We start from the raw sequence: 19,737 nt of genomic DNA on the forward strand, positions 1-19,737 counted from the left end.
GAGAATGTGTCTGGAGGAGTGAGAGGAAGCGCGCGGATAACAAACGAGGTTGGAAAAACAGCTTGTTTTGGTGAATGCTTGTTCGATGTGTGTGAGGATTTGGGGGTCGGTGAAAACATTGCCGGCTGAATATAATTGACCTAATCCTCCGGTCAGAGAAGATGCAGCAACTTCAGTTGGTTTGATGAAATTAAATTACAGTTTTTTCATTCCTTTGAGCCGTTTAAATGCATTTGGACATTAATTTGAAAGTGTGTGGTTTGTGTATCAAAAAGAAATAAAGAAAAACATCAATAAACGTATTATAGTGAAATAACATGTACAATTCACAATAAAATGAATTGAATGAATTCCAGCCTAAACCGAACTAGGCGTTATCCAAAAAATGACCACTAGATGTCCACATTGGACAAGCAATTAACCATCAATAATAAATGGCAATTCCCACAAACAAGAGGGCTGCTATAGCTGCAAGCTAAGCACTAGGTAGCTAAATGAATCAGAAAACTACCATCACAATGGACAACGATCTCAAATCTGAACATTGAATGGGATTAATTTCGGGATGTACCCTTAGCGATCCAATACAGTGCAACTTGTACATATATTATCACGCTCTAGGCGCTACGTTAGCAATAGAATGCTACGAGCGGAGCTAACGTGCTACGAACTACAAACAATAATAAAGAGTACTGATATAAGCACAAGCATCACATATATGATTGCAGTATATATGGAGAACATTATAACTTACTTATCGGCCGAGGACGAACTTTTTTTCCTCAACCGCGGTCTTTTTAGAATACTCTGCGCATGTGCAACAACGCAGTTGTCCCAAAGCGAGGCAGTTCGCTGTCCAGCCCTCACAGCAGGGAATTCACAACAGCGTGGTTGCGGCCAACAGTAACCGTTAATTGTGCAATAAAAAAGTAGGTGAGACCAACTCTCCGTGCGTTCTCTATATCCAATGTGACGCTACAGTAGATATTCCCGACATTTTTATTGGGTGGGCACGACTCACGTCTGGGTGGGCCGTGCCCACCCTGGCCCACCCATACATCCGGCCCCGTATTGTGCATTAACACTCGTTGCTATTTTGCTTCCACAAGGAAGGAACCAATGAAGGCTACTCTGTGCTTTCGTCGTTCCTAGTCTATCAGATTGGCGGTGAAAAACCAGGCGCATTGCTGCCACCTGTCGGATTGGATGCGAACTGTAGATAATCAGAGGATAGGGGGGATAAAAACAGTGATGCATAATGAATGGCGGCCGCCGGCCGTCCAGGGCACCGGCCGTTCTGTGATCCTCCAGAACCCACAGATTACCAGTCCGCCCCTGTACTCAGGTGCAACTTGTAGTCCGAAAAATACGGTAATTTTAAATCATAACATATAGGCAGAGGTGGGTAGTAACGCGTTACATGTACTCTGTTACATTTATTTCGAGAAAAATGTACTTCTAAGAGTAGTTTTACTAAGTCATACTTTTTACTTGAGTAGATTTTGAAGAAAAAAAACACTGCTCTTACTCCACCACCTTGGCCTACACAAGAGTCGTTACATTTTTCCACTTTATTCTTGTTACGTCCCACTAACGGGTCGCTAAGGGCGTAACATAAAACGAGCCACACGTCTACAAATGGACACAATTTATTTACACAAATCCAATTCACAGTGAATACAAAATACGGAAGACGCTGGCTTCAGGGTAAGCCCAGGCCAAAACAACAAACATAAGGAGTCTACACTTAAACCCCACCCGCTAACTAAACACTGCTCATACAAAAAGAAAGAACAAAAAGACAGCCACTACCCTGGCTTACAAACAAAACATAAACAAAACACGAGAAAATGGGTTGAACAGAAATATCGGCTTACCCCTACTGCTTCGGTGCTCTTATTTACAGTGGTGAACAAAAACAATCCAATAATGCAAAACACAAAAGACCTCACAGAAAAAGCAGGAGTATAACAAACTAGCGATCAAATGCCAAAGTGAATGTATGGCGAGCAAACATCTGGCGAGGAGGAGCGTGGCACGGATGCTGTCAATGCGACCTCGCAGAGCGTTGACAGCGGCTGGTTTTTGAAGTTGGTGGCGTCCTTCAGTGGCCCATCAGCAGCGGCCACGACGTCTGCCTGTTCGATGTCGATCAGCATACGTCACGCTGGGAAGAAGAGGAGGGGGCCAGCTGATGGAGGCGACAATCAGCTGACTGGAGGCTTCTCAAAATAAAACAACAGTTAAACGGCCAGGGCCGTCACAATTCTACATATTAGATTTATTTATTTATATTTTGTTAGCGATGCCTAGAGTAGCTACCAATTTCACCAAAGAGACGTCGCAACAATAATCACATAAATCCATTATACTAATCAGACACAAGCTTGCCGTTCAATGATCACACCAGCCTATTCAATCACGTGGTGTCATTAAAGAACCGTAAAAAATGAAGTGTTTGACAGAGAGCGCAGATTTAAAACTCTCTCCCAGGTTTTATTTGGCACCGACTGACCACGGAAAAGCAGAGATATGATCCTTTTAATTAATAATAGTAACTATGAAGGAACTATTCACCCTTCAAACTGGGAACTATTTTCTCCACTAGAGGGCACTCATGCTCTTTGGAAGAATAATGCTTCATTTCTGTCATTTTTTTTCTCTTGGCGGAATTCAATGATTTTTTTTTTTTTTTTTTTTGTATTTCTTTGGCTTAATGTGATTAGGTAATGGGTTAATGTACAGTTTCATTATGAAAACAGTTCATATAGATTACTTTGTGTTGAGAAAAAAAATATCATTGTTTCACCCTGTAAGGGCACACTATGAAAAACGATTTTTGTGGGTAGTACTTATGATCCATATAAATTGTATAAATTATAATAAAAGTATTTAGGTAAGCAAGTGAACTGTTAAACTATTAAATTGGTTCAAATTAACTCTCTTCACTGAATTTTAATCAGTAAAAACATCAACTTGAACAAACAATATAATATCTACCCAAAAATATCAGGAGTGTGCTCAAGGTTTTGCATGCGCCAACGCGTCTTCTTTGAAACTGAAAGGAGGACCTTTTCATTTGGGGTGACACTCCAACTTGAATGGCATCGTACAGTTGCAGGTAAATTTGAACTTGCTATTTCTTTTAAAATTGACAATTCGAAAACATTAACAAGCCCTGTATGCTGTGTGTTAAATTAAAAAAACGCTACAGTAAAAATATTTTTATATTCTATTCCTGGCTTACGACAGCCATTCTTGACAGGTAGCTAACAATATTCTTCAGAGCATAGCAACATGTGTTGCTGGTAATTATGTGGCTTAATTTGAACCATTAACCTTATTTTCTAATCAACTTTTCAGTTACAGCGGACAGTCTTGTCAAACGCTTCACCCTTCAGTATAATTGAGTGGCACGTCCCCCGCCCCCATGGTGTTCTGTGGGACACACATAGCCTACATGATGCACAACAGTTTGAGTGACCGCATTGCATGTTATGGAAAGCAGAAAGAGGGAGAAACTTTTAAATAGGTATTTTTTTGACTAATACGAGCAAAACGATAGGAAGTACTTGCTATGGGGTTCAAACATCTATTTCAAACAGCATTTTTGCCTTATTTGTAATCTCAAACTGAAAAGATGCTTGATGCACTCGTGTTGCTCACTGTTTAGTTAAAACTGTTCTTAAACTCATGGTGTTTGTATGTTACTTATTTTGGACTGATGCCCTCGTGTTCTTCACTCATCAGTTAATACTGTACTTGAACTCATACTATGAGGAAAAAATGTTTGCATGCAATTTATATTTGGCAGACTATTCGTTAAATGTTAAATTTAATGAGCGAATTGTCAATAATAAACAGTTGACAAACAAATGTTTCTCTTGTGTGCAGTGACTTTAGGGTAAAACAAACCTTATCTACAGTAGTAATAATTAAGTTGATCTTCAATTAATATTTATAATAAATAATAAATACACTACAATAATGAGTGAATAATACCCAATTTTAATAGGTATTAAGTGATATAATGTTTCAAAAGGTCAAGTAAACCTTACCCGAATTATTTGAGTATATTATTTTTGACACATTTAGGTAATATTTACTAAGTAAAATTGAATAAACTTTACACTATCAAACTGAGTGTAAATTGTTGCCTTAATTTTATTGTGTAAAGTCTATAGGTTGTTTTTTTACTGTGCACTTGTGTGGCTCACACCAAAATGGAAAGCATGCAGCTGCGATAGGGCCATAACTTCTGCCTACGATGGCCTTGCTAGCACAGGAAAGAAGCTGAGAGCTAACAAGAGCAAAAAGATGAAAAAGCTTTTAAATCTATCATTCTTCTATTATCCCAGTGTGTGTGATTTTTTTTTGTTTTTTTGTTAAACTTTAAAATGCACAAACTAAAAACACTATACGAGTGTATATCTGAATTTTCTCCTTGCAATGAAGAACACCTCTACGATGAGCTGCTTTCATTAAAAAAAAAAAAGGTGGTATTGAATGACTAATCAAAGCAATTCTCTTACTTTTGAACATTTTTTGTTGTTGCAGACAATGAAATGAAACAATTTCTGTAGTAAGCCTTGCAATGTTGCCAAGCCACTTAATTCCTTGATTAAACTGATTGGAGTTAATCAAGCTTGGGTTTGGTCAGTGGAAATGAAAGCAATTTTCCAATAAATGTCATGAGCCAATAGTAGCAGTTAATTAATGATTGGTAAAGGAGGACAATTACTTTTTGACAAAGGTAGCATTAAATAGCATTGGTTTCCCTCAATGAATACAATTACTATTTAAAATGACCTTTTATATACAGTATACTTATGTTATCTTTGATACAGTTAATTTGTTTGATCATCTTAAACATTGAAGTGGGCAAAACATGCAAACAAGTGAAATTTGAGAAGCGCACAAATACTTAATAGTAATTCTGGACTTTTAGCCTAATTCAGACCAGTGGCTTTCAAGGTAACGTTTAGGGGACCCTGAAAGACATAACTTAGGTTACTGCAGTGTTGTTTTGGGCAGCCCTTTTAATTGACGTCTTAGTCTTTTGGACAAAAATATTTGTCTTAATAATATGTTAGTCATTTGAAAATTTGTTTGTCTTCATCTAGTTTTAGTCAAGGAAAACTCAGACAAATTTTGTCTTGTTTTAGTCGATAATTACTCAAAATGATTTAGTCTATAAACTTCAAAAGTTTTAGTCCACAAATAAATAAATAAAGGTTTTGAAAATTTTGAATGAACATTGAGAGACAAGTACGTAATTGTAGAGTCTACAAGGACATCACCATCTTCGCGATGATAATATACACCAACCTCAGTAGTACACCAGGCACGTCTACGGTGTGACAACGTTACCACTGCGCCAATGCACCACTGACGCTCGACCCTAATTTCCATAGGACGCGTTTTACGAGCAAAGCGTCTGTGGAGCGGCTCGCTCGGTTCACACGAGGATTGCAAGATCGTGCGAGAGTAACGGGCATATAAAGATAATACACCAACCATTTGCCTTTCAGACCCCGTATTGGTCAGCTTTCTTTCTGAAAGAAAGAGGAAAAAAGGAAGTCCTGTGTTAAAGAGAAACGCAATCCCAATGACAGATTTTAACATTTGTATTTTACTAATGAAATGCTTCAATGAATCTTTTTTTTTTTCTTATGAACGGTTTTCAAAAGCTTTATTGATGGATTTTCTCAAGTTAAAGCGCCATGCAGAAATTAATAAATTTAATTGCATATTATTTTGAAAATCAACCGGATCCACCTTATTTTTACACGAGTGACGTCTGGTCTGTCCGTTCCACCCTAATAGTATTGAAGCAGGAGGGTCGCTTCTTGCGTCAAATAATAAACTATGCCGCTCTTTTTGAGTCCGACGCGTTGAGCTGCTTCTAGGACGCGTCTAAAACGCGGCCGCACTGCGACTGGTGTGCACTGGCTGATTGACTTTAATGTCCGCGTTTCACTGCGTTGACGCGGCTGCTACATTTTCGTGCCGTAGACCTCCCTGGTGTATTAGGGCCTTCAGCAGAAAACAGTACTGTTTACAGTACTACTATACTCATATTATTTTGATTAATTAAACTCAACTAAAAGCCAAAAACAGTATACAAAAAGTTTTCCAACAGTTTAAGACGACACTCACAAGCTAAATGGTAACGCTACAAGTTACATTTAGTGTGTGATGAGCACTCACCACAGACCTTTAAAGGCTAAAGCATCATAGCATATCTAGCAAGATAAGAAAACAAAACTTACGGCGGAGAGGGCGCAACACATCACATGAGTGACACGACCAAACACTACTATGATGCATGCTAACTACACATACGATAAGATAATGTCGCTCATTGTGAACTTATGACGTAAACAATGGCCAATTTTCATCTCGTTTTCATCTCGTCAGACAAAAACTGGCATCCGTCTCGTTATATTTTTGTCTCCCAAAAATTGTCATCATCACGAAAAAAAATTTTCGTTGACAAAATATTTCCTTTATCGTCATCGTTGACAAAAACAAACACTGCTGCAAAAAAAATGCAATAAATGTGGCGTAGCATTGAAACATACAAAGCAATGAAGTACTGACAGTTAAATGCCATGATATAATTGGGATTCTTCTGACCTCTAGAGTTAAACAGCTGAGGGAAGGCGACTAGCAAAATAACTGGAGCTTGGAAGTACATGCCTTTGGGGAAAAGCACTGCTTTCACATTGTATACATTAGGGGTAGGGGTGTAACGGTACACAAAAATCTCGGTTCGGTACGTACCTCGGTTTTGAGGTCACGGTTCGGTTCATTTTCGGTACAGTAAGAAAACAAAATGCAAAATATAAATGTGCTAGTTGTTTATTACACATCTTTGTGCTTTCAACAATAGGAACATTACCCTATACAAAGCTAAAATTCTGCTCAAAAAGTAGCGGGTATTTAAATATAATTCTACAACAGTTTGCCTTCCAGACCCCTCGTATTGGTCAGCTTTCTTCTGAAAGAAAGAACAAAAAAGTCCTGTGCTAAAGAGAAAAGCAATCCCAATGACAATTTTAACATGTATTTTACAAATGAAATGCCTCAATTAATCATTTTTTTTTCTTATTAACGGTTTTCAAAAGCTTTATTGGTGTATTTTCTCATGTTAAAGCGCCACACAGAAATTAATCAATTTAATTGTGTAAGCAGGATCTATTATTCTTATTATTTAATTACAGGTGTTTTAGCTCATTTCAATTTATTTTATTTAAATGGGCTATCATTTATTTTATTGTTCGTTTTTTTTTTTTTTTACAAATGTGATGTAGTAGCCGCTTCTGGGACGCGTCTAACACGCGGCCGCCCTGCGACTGGTGTGCATTGGCTGATTGACTTTAAAGCCCGCGTTTCACTGCGTTCTCGCGGCGGCCACGTTGTCGCGCAGTTGACGTTTCTGGGTTATGCTGTCCTACCGTGTTGTTCCTCATTATAGTAGAGAAGATGGAGTAAATATAATCTACACAAAGAAACTGTAACCCGATCGACTCACAGCCTCGAAAAGTAAGGGTTACATTACGTCAGAAACTCGTTCGGTACGCCTCCGTTCCGAACCGAGCACCACGTACCGAAGCGGTTCATCACAAATACATGTACCGTTACACCCTTAATTAGGGGTGTGACAAAATATCGTAATGGTGATATATCGTGATATTTTGTATCCCAAAAGGTTATCGATATGCTCCTGCAAGAATCGAGATATAATTAAAGAAAAAAAAAAAAAGGAACCAACAAGTTGTTACCAAAATCTTCCACCATAATAGTGTCCCAGTTAACTCTAAGGCTGCCTTGACGGTGCTCAACACCCAATCCATTTAGACTGGGAACGTTCGTTCATTCGAAACCAGAGCATTCACAGTCATTCTGTCTAAGCCTGTCACAATATGCAATAATTCCATTTATCGCACGGTAAATTAAAATGAAGGTGGTAATTTTCCTGCTGTGATTTATCGCCCTACGTGCGTGCGTGCGTGCGTGCGTGCAGCAGATGTGCGGCGGACGTGCTGTTTAAAGTTCGGTTTCCTGGTTACCAACAGCGCAATATGCTGAGATGAGGATTCACTCTGTTTTATTGACTTCTGGGTATGTTTGTTTTGCACATTTGAACCTAGCCTAAGGCTAGGTACAGGTCTTAATGCAAGAATCCGATTTTTTCGTGTTTTTCCGGCTCGAGTGAGGCATTAACTTGACGGCCTGAACGTGGCAAGTCGCATAGAAGTAGAGCATTTCAAATCCGATCTGGGTCACTTTCGTATGTGGTCTAAATCCGATCTGGGCCACATTTTTTCAGAATGTGGCTGGCGGTCTAAACTTTCAAGTCTCCCGAATCGGAATTCATGCAGCAATGACATCAGCAAAGCGAAAGCGGCAGGCAGGACGGGAGCAATGTTGTTATTGTTGTTTATTGTCATCATCATCAGTATCATTGACAGTTACAAGATAGCATTGTGATGGAAGTAATTAACCCGAAGAAAAGACGAGGGCTAACGGAAGAAGACTGGGCTTATTCAATCCCGTCCCCACCCGATGTAGCTGTGCATTAGCTTCTAGCTTGAACTCTGCTATTATGCACGAAGCGGGCTTGAACACAGTCATTAAAAAAATAAATGAAGAAAAGGATAAGCCTGACAATTTTCGATTTTAATTCTATGTGCCGAATGAGCAATATTTCGGTATTGCTTACATGGGCAAGACGGGGCAAATTGACACACCCACGTCATTTCACGCACACAAGTCAAGGCTTATGTGCGTGCGTGTATGCGCTCTATCATTCCATATAAACTTTGAATATAGGTCTAAACGTGGATTATTAATGTCTGTTATTTGTGTCCTCTTTTTGGAAATCAAAATATGACCACCCTGGAATGACATACAGCTAGCATGTGTCATTTGTTTGACGTTTCTGCGCATGCGTTCACTTTGCTGAGCACATCTCAGACTGCGAATTAATGCGTATGTGTGATACTTGAACGAGCTCCATGGACAAAAACAGTCTGAACAGGCACGCCAAAAAACAGACATGACAAAAAAAATCGGATTTGTGCATTAAGACCTGCAGTATGAACCTAGGCTTAGTGAAGCCAAATTTTTGTTACTGCTGCTTAATCAATCTGTTTTTCTCTGTTGTTGTTGAAGTGCAATTGTTTGTGTAACTACAACTTTATACCTCTGTGCCTAAATGCTTAAGTTATTGAAGTGCAATTTTATCTTTCCTTGAAAAGGACATTTTATTTATTCTGTGTTTCTGTGCGGTATTGATATTGTTGTCTTTTACTTAAAAGAGGCATGTTCTATTGTTTGTAGTTGGGATTTCTTAAAAAGTTTTTGAATTTAAGAGTAAACGTTTATTGCATTTAAATGGGTGTGCTTAATATTACTTAGTATTATTAATATATACTGTATTCTTACTGTGTTATTGTAAACTGGTTAAAAAAACCTTTTTGGGAGGGCAAAATAATATCGCATATCGCAATAATTTATGAGAGAATTTATCGCCCACTAAAATTTGTTATCGCGACAGGCCGAATTCTGTCAGATTTTCAGGGCATTTATAGGTCACTTGCTGTTCATTTTAGGGCATTTTCAGGTCATTTCCTGTAGAGTTTGAGTCACTGCCTATTCATTTGGGTGATTCCCAGGTCACTTCCTGTTCTGTAACACAAAATGAACAGAAGGTGACCCATAAAACACCCCAAAATCAACAGGTAAATGACCTTAAATGGCCCCAAATTACCTCATTGCCTGGCATTGGCTGCTACTGACGGTTATAGACGTTCAATCCGTTTGAAGTAGGAGGGATGGCAGCGAATGAACGAATGTTCATTTGCTGCCACCCTCCCACTTCAAATGGATTGGACGTCAACTCGTGATAAACTCATTCCAATTCACAGCAGAAGCTTGTTTTCTGTTTATTGGTTGTGTTTAGAATATCCTAGAATGATTTCCTGACCAATGTATCGATAATCGTTCTATCGCCATATCGTCAGATCATCGTTATCGTGAGCTTCGTATCGCAAACCGTATCGTATCGTGAGGTACCAAGAGGTTCCCACTCCTAGTATGCACTGGCACAATGTCTTTGAAAATGATCAGTGCAATGGTCCATGCATTAATTCCCATTTTGTGTTTTGTTATGTGGCTATCACATGCTTATAGATGTAATCCATACGGTGGGGCCGATTGTTCAAAGTGTCGTCGGAGAGGCGGAAAGGAGCGCTCTGAGGTCGTGCTACGAAAACAGCCTGCGGAAGGCGACGGAGAACAATGCACGCTCAGTGGTAAGATGAAAGAAAATGTCAGTTTGGTTGAGTGAGTTTTAGTGTTGTCAGAAAGCAAAGATGTGCAGAAATAGGAACAGTGTCTAAGAATGGAGGATGAAAAAAAGTAGACAGAAAGAAGGTAATGGTAAATGGTGTTATACTTATATAGCGCTTTTCCAAGGCGTTTGGACAGATTCCTCTCATTACACTCCAACTGAAAGATGCTGATAGAGGAGTGAGAAGCTTGAGTGGGGTGCTGCTGACTTGTGTGACACGTTTATGAAACACTTATGAAACACTGAAGGAGTGAGGTGTCAGAGTCGAAACAAAACACCTATGTGAAAATGAAGACTCAACAGTCATACAAAACAAAGTTTTGAATTTTTGAACTGTTTGCGTGGCGAAAATTGCGTTAAAATACTACAATGAAATCAATTACTAATGCCTGCTAGTATATCACAGCTATAGATATTTCTATATTGATCAATTTTTGTTGTAATTGGCTGGTCACTAGTCAATTACAGTTACATCTATGGACAATTGGAGTCTTCAATAAACATAGCATGCAGTTTTTGGGAACATTAGAGGAAGCTGGAGTGTAGCTGGTCTATCATAGATTTAAAATTCCATAGTTAAAAATGAGTGTGTGACCTTGTTAAAATTGCAATCACTTTTCTAAGTCAAAATGCTTTGGAAACGAGCAGATTTTAAAGCAACACTATGGAACTTTTCAATGTTTAAAAAATATTTTCATAACATTTGTGATAATATGTCAACTGACAACTACTTGAAAGACACCTCTTTTATATCCTTAGGGGAGTGTATCGCTTTCACCAGCACTAATTCATTTTGAGGGCCACACAAAAAAAAAACTACAAATGTGCTGACTGCTTGACAGCATACGTCACTTCCCCTTTCCCCATTCATTATAAAGACTATTCGATGCGAACGCTTTCGCGCATATTCTGCAAAGATGGCAGGGCAACAAAAGAGACAAAGAGTTTTGTCCGAGGAGGGAAAAAAGGGAGGCTACCAGGATACTGACGAATAAACGTTGACGTCACACCACACCTTATAGAGAGACAAGCGGATCTGCTGAAGTCAAACTAAAAAGGAGAAATTCCAAAGTATTTGGGAACCAAGCTTTGTTCGGGCCCATTTCGTGAAGATTGACTTAGAAAACGGAACATGATGTTAACATTTCCTGAGCATCTGTCAGAGGCCTGCCAAGCCAAACAAATGCAATTTTTAAATGCATACAATTATTTTGGATTACTGCAATACCTAATACAATGTGTATTTATGGATTAAATGATAAAGCTTGCAGTCACTGAGCCCAAATGCACGTGAGAAAAGGACAGAGCCAGTTGGTCAAGGGATTGAAGATAGAATTTGACTGCTTTAAAAAAAAAAAAAAACATCCACACCCCTCTGTCTTGAGATACAGAGGGTCCACAGTAAGCCTGTCGCGATATGCAACAAGTCCATTTGTCGCACAGTAAATAAAAATTATTAAATAATTTTCCCAGCTGCGATTTATCGCCGCGTGCATGCATACATTTGTGCGTGCGTGTGCTAAACGCACTCGGAACACGTGCGTGTTGATGGCATATGAGGCTCCAGTTCCTTTCACAGATGTTTATTGGTCATCAACACACCGTAGAATTAAAATGAAGACATACTAAATAGGAAACACATCTATATTAAACATTGTACAATGGTAGCATTGCTACATTGAGGCTAATGAAAAAAAAGAATGTGCTAACCACTTTAGCCTGTAATTCATTATTGCTTTTGAATGGGTGATTTATTTGGATGTATTGTCACTACATTAGTGGTTGAATTGTTTAAAAAAAATTTCACAATAATATCACATATCAGGAATAATTATGAGACAATATATCGCCTAGGAGATGTGACGTATTTATGTCACACTGCTGTTGCCATAGTGTGCACTTCCTGTGGGTGTGGTATTACAGTATAAAAAGGAATCTCTGTTATGTCTCTGTGACATATATGATGAGAAGCACACTGAATAAAGAAGTGTTGTTCCATTCAAGTCTCGGCCTTACATGTACTTAGATCAGGGAAGTACATAACAAAATATATAAGTATAACACCATTTACCATTTACCATTACTAAAATTTCTTATCACGACAGGCCTAGTCAACAGTTAACGGCAAATTTTCTTCCTACCGTTGAGATGTGTCCAGAAGTTGTATGTGATTGTGAACATGCCAGAGAATCACTATCCTTTATTACTGCCCTTTGTAAAATCAGAGTTATCCTAAATATTTGTCTGAATAACAATTTCAAGCCATTAAAAAATGAATTAAAAAAAAAAAATAAAAAAAAATAACAATCAAGTGAAAAACGATAAGTGTGGTTCCAACCAAGCTTGCTTTAGAAGTTACTCCGGTTATGCTGCTGCAGAAACCAAAACCTGCTGTAATCTGATCGTCTTTTTTTATGTGACTAGTTTGTATCCGTAAGCTTTTAATGCGCATATACCGTGATAAACTCACATGTTTCAGTTGCTTTCTCAGAAGGAGTCATTATTCCTTGTGCAATGTAAAGTGGACCCGCAGAGTCCCGTGGGATTTACACGAAACTCCACGTACTCGTGCTCGGCCGCTTGTAAACATAGCTAATTGAACGAGGCCCCGCTAATCACACTCCCACAGCTGTGTCAGGTCTGTACAGTATTATGAGCCCTCAAGCGAAACAAACATTTCTGACAGCTGTCGTTTGCGTCTAAACACGATAGACCAGGAGGACGCAGCCAGACAAGACCTAGTATATTTAGCACCGAGGTGACACTGCAGAGAAAGGAGGAGGAGATGTTTATAATAAGCAATAGGAGTGAGAACATCCATCTTCCTTTGCCTCAGTGTTCAATTGTATGAAAAATAATGAAAGTGCCTGCAGGAGGGAGGCATTCGTTTGATTTGGTATTTATTAAAATAACAATAGCAAATTAACGTTATGGATGGGGAAGATGCACGACTTGCAGACTGGCTCCCTCACTGACGATATCTTGTTTGTCTTCTTTAAAATGATGATCATTTTTTATTTATTCATGTTTTTTACATTATCATTTTTCCACTAGTAATTTCAAGGTGTGGCAAAAGTGTTCTTGAGTGTTTATCATGTACTGAATATTTTTTAATTGTCTTTTTTAAAGGCCTTTCCGTGCATCTCCACTGGAATCTATGGTCAGTGTGCATTTTATGATTTTCTACTGCTTTCCATTTCACACTTGTTTCCTGAGTCAGCCAGTGACTCTGGACACATTATCTTGTCTCTCCCAGAGGTGATTCCCGGATTAAGGCCTTGTATTAGGAGCAGCAGATTAAGGCAGATTAGTCCGCTGATGGTGTCAGATTGACTGTAATCCTTCATCACTCTTGCAGAGAGAGAGTTAAGAACAGGGCTGAGAAAGTCCCTGGGGGTACTTTGACGGTTAGTCTGTGTTCGATTGCTAGAAAGCGCACGAAAAATAAATTAATACAAGAAATGTTTTGGCAATAACTTCAAGATCAGATAGATAGTAGCACCGCCCGACGATACAATTAGGAAAACCTGCATGGTGCTATGATGCTGTTCAAAAGAACTAATTTTAAATCATTTGGCTTGTCAAATGGGAGAAGTAGTCATTTTATGATAAAGTCATAGACTGATCAACACAAACACACTTGAAAATCCATGTCTAGAATGAATTAAGGGGTAAACATTTTAGCCAATATATGTCAGGAAAATTAGCTTCAACCTGAGCGAAAAACAACATACTATTCGTAGTTGAAGAGAACCACATCACACAAGCAGATGTTTTACTTTCTATACAAGGGGAAAGACAAAGACGACAGACACCCCAGGCCCCAAGAGGCAACAACCAAAAGCCCAGATAGACTGGAGGCGAAGGGGGTGGGCCCAGGGGAGCAACTCCCCACCCCAAGCCCGAACCAGGAGAAGAGCACTCACTATGGAACCGGAAGGCATTGTCACCAAGACCCATGAATGGCCCCGAAAACCCAGCTGCCCATAATCCGCACTGCAAAAACACACCTCCCTAAAACTAGTTAAATTCCTTTGTTTTCTGTGTAAATCTACTAGAAATTTGTGAAATTATCTGCCAGTGCGTCAAGTAAATTTTACTTACTTAGATTTCATGAAAAAAGAAAAGTAGCTGGCTGAGGCCTAACACTGATTTTAAGCAGTACATTAGGGTATTTAATCTTTAAAAAAAATCTTGTTTGTCAGAAATGTTCTTAACTCAAGAATAGACAATGTTCAAAACATTATTTAAAAGCAATTTTTTTCTTGATTTAGATGTCTGAGTTAATTAGAACAAATAGTAGTATTTACTTAAAGTAAGTGGAATAATCTGACACATTCATCTGTTAACTAATCTTTAACTCATTCACTCCTAGCCATTCTCACCGGTGCAACCCCTTTCGCTCCTGGCCATTTTACTGGATTTTGACTGATTTTGCAAGGCCCACAGATGTGACATATTTATGTCACACTGCTGTTGCCATAGTGTGCATTTCCTGTGGGTGTGGTATAACAGTATAGAAGGAATCTCTGTGATGTTTCAGTGACATATATGCTGAGAAGCACACTGAATAAAGAAGTGTTGTTCCATGCAAGTCTCGGCCTTACATGTACTTAGATTAAGGAAGTACATGTATAAACTTGGAACCCACCAAAAGAAAGATTAGACTCTCTTCTTTCAGCAGGAAAAATGTTGGTTCATATCGTTTTCCATTCTTTAGAAATCAGCGTTAGAAAATAGCTTAGTTTGAGCAATTTTCCAATGTCTGATGAAAGAACTGAGAAATGAAGCTTTTTGTAAAAGCATATATTTCAAACATAACTTTGACTTTAACACAGCTATTTTTTGCTTTGTGACATCCCAAACATCTGAAGAATGTTTTCCTTCAACAAATTTACATAAAAAACAAGACAAATAGAGCTTTTGATAGCAAAGTAACAATTTATTTACCTTCTTGAACTGAGAGATGACGTGTGGCCGCAACAGCCGGGGTAAACTTTTCCCTCAAGGCAAATTGATCTCTCATCAAGATTAATTTGTTGGAGGTCCTGGAGGGGAACTGGTTTGGCCGTGTGGGTTTCCAGCTGAGTCGCGGGACCCTGGAGGGTGCGGGGGACGTGAGCTGCCGAGCACGGCAGCACAGGCTCTGCTCGGCGAGCAGCACGGACTCAACGGCATCGTCCGCTGCGCTGGTGGTCCCGGTCGTTCTGCTCGGTCATCCAGCACCTGGCATCCCGGTAGTCCTCCCGGTTGTTCTGTTCGGTCGTCCGCCGCCTGGCATCCTGGACGTCCATTCGGTCGTCTTCCACTGACGCCCCGGCCATGCGGCCCGGCCGTTCGTTCCGTTGAATCGTGTTGCAGGTCTTACCAAATGGGCTACTGCCCTCCAGTGGCCAGTTTTATTGCTTTAAAATGAATTTTCAGCATTGTGCTTTGGAGCTAAATTGCATCAGAACCTAGATATGTCTCTTGTGAAAAAAAACATAAAAGAATTATAAATACGTCTTTGGGACACTGAAACAATTAAAAATAGAATGTATTTTTACGTTTTTTTTTTTGGGAGCAAATGAGTTAACACTCAAAACAAGATGAATAAATTTATTTGACTAGATTTAAGGAAAATAATCTGATTAAGACGTTATAAATATGCGGTGTGCACTTAGTTTGGATTTAGGCCAGTAACATTTACTGTAGCTGGTGATCGGTAACTAATATTTAATATAAATTTGAATGTGATTGGTTACACTTTATAAAAAGTTGTTTTTCACAAGAAAGCCCGCCCGTCTCATCATGGTTCATGGACATGGTTCCAGTAATCCATAGTCTTTGTTGACATGTCTTCAGCAAACTGTTTGCTGGCTTTCCTGTGTACCGTCTTCAGAGGAGCTTCCTCCTGGGGTGACAGCCATGCACACCAGTTTGATGTAGAGTGCGGCGTATTGTCTGAGCACTAACAGGCTGACCCCGCACCTCTTCAACCTCTGCAGCAACGCTGTAACGAGTCACATGACATTTTGGAGGGAAAATGACAAGTAGTACTCAATTTGGACATTTTGGGATGTACGTAGTTTCTAAGGTGGGTACAGACTTTTTTTGCCAGGTGTTTTGATATTAATGGCTATATTTTGAGTTATTTTGAGGGGAAAATAAATTAACTCTATTATATAAGCTGCACACACACTACATTTCATTGTGTCAAAGTGTCATTTTGACAGTGTTGTCCCATGAAAAGATGTTCTTAAATATCTGCAGAAATGCGAGGGGTGTACTCAGTTTTGTGATACACTGTATTTATAATTTTTTAAAAATTTACAGAACTCTAGCTTGGACACATGTTCAATATACCCAACAAATAAGCAGCACTTGACTATAAGTAGCAGGATTTAAAATGAGGGGAAAAAGTAGCGACTTATAGTCCGCAAATTACATAAGCAAGTTTTTAAATCAAGTGCTCTAACGTGACCATCACCGGCACTTGAAATACATGAAATAATACTTGAAGTTATGTTCAACACATTTGCCTATGTCAGAGTTTTATAATGTTTTTCAATGTTTTTCTATTAGTCTGCTAAATGTCCACATAGACTTGCATTAGCATAGTCACTCCGGAGCCCTAAAAATAATAAAAGACTCACAAACTATACAGAATTTTTTTCAATCAACTCCACTGACTGACTAACCCCCCCTTATTAAGCCTGATGTAAAAAATCCCGAACTCCCTCTTTAAGAATGGTATGTAGTGAAATCACATATTTCTTTTACATTCTTAGCCTGGTAAAGAAATACCCAAAAAATGCTGAAATTTTAAATTGCTCTTCTATTGGATATTATTATTTAATGTGCAGGTGTGCCTCAAACTAGATGGTAACGTGAAGTAACATTTTTGGTTCTTGTCACAACTATTTACATGCTGAAATGAAAAACTCCCTTATGCATTGCAGGTTGCCCAATTTGTCAAGAAACAACAAGCAGTCATGGTTTATTTTCAGCTTTGTGGTGAGCCCACTTTGACATATTACGTGACATGTGTCACTGTGTAATTGGTGTGTCCGCCCACATTCTATGCATACATGTTTGCACAGTTTGCTCCCACTCAATGGTATGGTAGTGGGCAGGAAAAGTGGACCAAACTGGTCCTGGGGCCCAAGGAGGGAGAGGTTGCAATGAAAATCCTGATTAATTTTTATTTATTTATTTATTTATTTTTTAAAATTATTTCAAATGAAGTAGGATCTTCAATTAAAACTCCTTCACTATCAAAGACATATTTTTTGAAAAACTTAGTTTGGCTACCAAAGACTTATAAGTACAGGGTCTGATACAACTGTTCACCATCTGAGTGGTGCGGCCATAATGGATGAATAAAGACAAATTTAACATGAGGAATATTTGGTAAATATATTGTCATCATCATTGGAGGGTACACAAAGTTTATATAGGCTAAAACTGCGTGGCACAGGGAAATTTTTACTGCCCGCGGTAACGCACGCACACGCGTGGTCACGCACGCACATGATGTACACACACGGATGTAAGTTCAATTCCTAGTCATGTAGTGGAGTTCCCAACATGAAGATTGTAAATGGCTCATGCAGTTATATTTGTAAACAGTTTGTTATTTTGATGTTTACTTTAATTCTGCCCTGAAATCAAGATTTTTCTCATGTTCCACTGCTCATAACTACAGAATGGAGAAAAAAAAGAAGAGAAAACCATTTTCTTCTGATGGAATAATGATGTTGAGAATAAAATCTTTGTTTTGGTAGGTTTTGTGTTCATGTCACCATCAAACACAAAGTTATATGACGCTTGAAAGATCAGTCGAAATCATTAAATATGGCCGGTGCAGAAGGGAATGTCTTGAGAGAAATGGCCTGGAGTGAATGAGTTCAAATCGAGTCTGTTTAATTTAAAAATATTGTATTTTGGAAAGTGATTGTAGGCTATAGAAGAATTTGTTGACATATTTTGGGTTGATGCGCAGTTGGTTGGGTGGCAGTTAAAACACAATATACTGTTAGCGGGCAAAATCTCCAGTATATCATCACTTCCCACTGCTGTTTTTTGTGTTCCATTTGGGCAGCGGCAGCCAACTTGATGCATTTTCTTATATTTGTTCACAACATTCAAATTATGTTAGCGACCACCCCAAGTGCCAACAAGCTGATCTCGGCAGAGTAGGCGACATAACACTGAGCCGAGATTGTCACCCTGGCACAAAACAAAGCGGATGCTATCATGATGCGCGGATGACAAGCTAACCCTGACACGCACACACGTTACCCACACATCTGTCACCTCACCACGTCTGGCAAATAATGTGCTTTTCCTTTAATGTTGTGTGCATGCAGGTTATCCTCCTGAGCAGGCTGTGCATGAGGCCTTGGCGACCGTGAGGGAGTTTCTGGAAGAACATCACGACAAGGTGTGTGTGCGTGTGAGCATGATTGGCAATTTTCCCCACGATTTCCTCCAAGTATTCTTCTTTTCACGGCTGTTGTTTTTGCACCGTGTTGAGACAGAGGAGCAGGTGTGTCTGTAAAACATCCGCTGTTCGTGCATTTACTGTGACGCACCCGGCTTCCGTGCTTGGAGCCAAGCCTGGATTTTAATTGGCTCCTTGTGGGACACGGACGTGGCCAACACAGGAAAAAGCGCGTGCTTTCTTTCCGGAGAGGAGTAAAGACCAAATGATGTGCGAGTGATCAGATTGCTCGTTAAACGGAACCGCCTTTCTCCCGCCCCGACTCCTCCCATTCCTCTTTACGCCTCCCAGAGAGGCCGTTGAGGAGGTTATTGTTAGCTCGGCAGTCCCAAGGGTCCCTGAGACTAAAGCACATGCTGTTGGTTTAGCCAGACGGGTTAATGGTCAGCAAAATGGTGAACCCCAATTTCAGGACAACAAAGAACACATTTCGACTTGTTACACATTGAAAAACATTAAACACGTCTTTAAAATATTCCTCAAAAGTAAAACTAACGAAACTATGCACAATAATCATTAAGGATGTCCCGAAACAATCTAACCTTTCCACCACGCGAAATGGTCACTTTGCACACAATACATGTCTCTGCCACTCCCAGTTCAATGGCAAAATATTTCCTCACAGCAGACATTACAACTCTAGCAGGTACCCGTTATGTTCCTGCGGTAGCTTGCAGAACCTTCTCCTACTCAGGCTGATTACAGTACTTCCTCTTCCACTTTTTCTGGAAGTGTTGCGGAGTATAAAAATGTATATATATTTGTTTCTTTTGGCCGTGCGATTTTATTTGTGGATTTTTTTTGGTTTGCTTTTTGGCCCTTATAAAAAAATAAACATTAGGGGGAAAAAATCCTTTTAATCCTATTCCGATCACGTGATTGGCTCGGGTAC

At 39.2% G+C, this 19,737-nt stretch overlaps 1 protein-coding gene across 3 annotated transcripts in view; it reads left to right on the forward strand.

Annotated features, from left to right (window-relative positions):
- Positions 1–19,737, forward strand: part of macrod1 (mono-ADP ribosylhydrolase 1) — a 317,841-nt gene that overhangs the window by 285,997 nt on the left and 12,107 nt on the right. For 2 of the 3 annotated variants that reach the window (XM_057851203.1, XM_057851202.1), the window contains 3 exons: positions 10,201–10,322; positions 13,490–13,520; positions 18,712–18,785. In XM_057851203.1, the coding sequence (XP_057707186.1) occupies positions 10,201–10,322; positions 13,490–13,520; positions 18,712–18,785 (227 nt within the window). The remainder of the gene's footprint in view (positions 1–10,200; positions 10,323–13,489; positions 13,521–18,711; positions 18,786–19,737) is intronic. The other variant, XM_057851204.1, reaches the window with a different exon arrangement.

Source organism: Corythoichthys intestinalis, chromosome 11 (genome assembly GCF_030265065.1).
Source record: "Corythoichthys intestinalis isolate RoL2023-P3 chromosome 11, ASM3026506v1, whole genome shotgun sequence".
Taxonomy (NCBI): Eukaryota; Metazoa; Chordata; class Actinopteri; order Syngnathiformes; family Syngnathidae; genus Corythoichthys; species Corythoichthys intestinalis.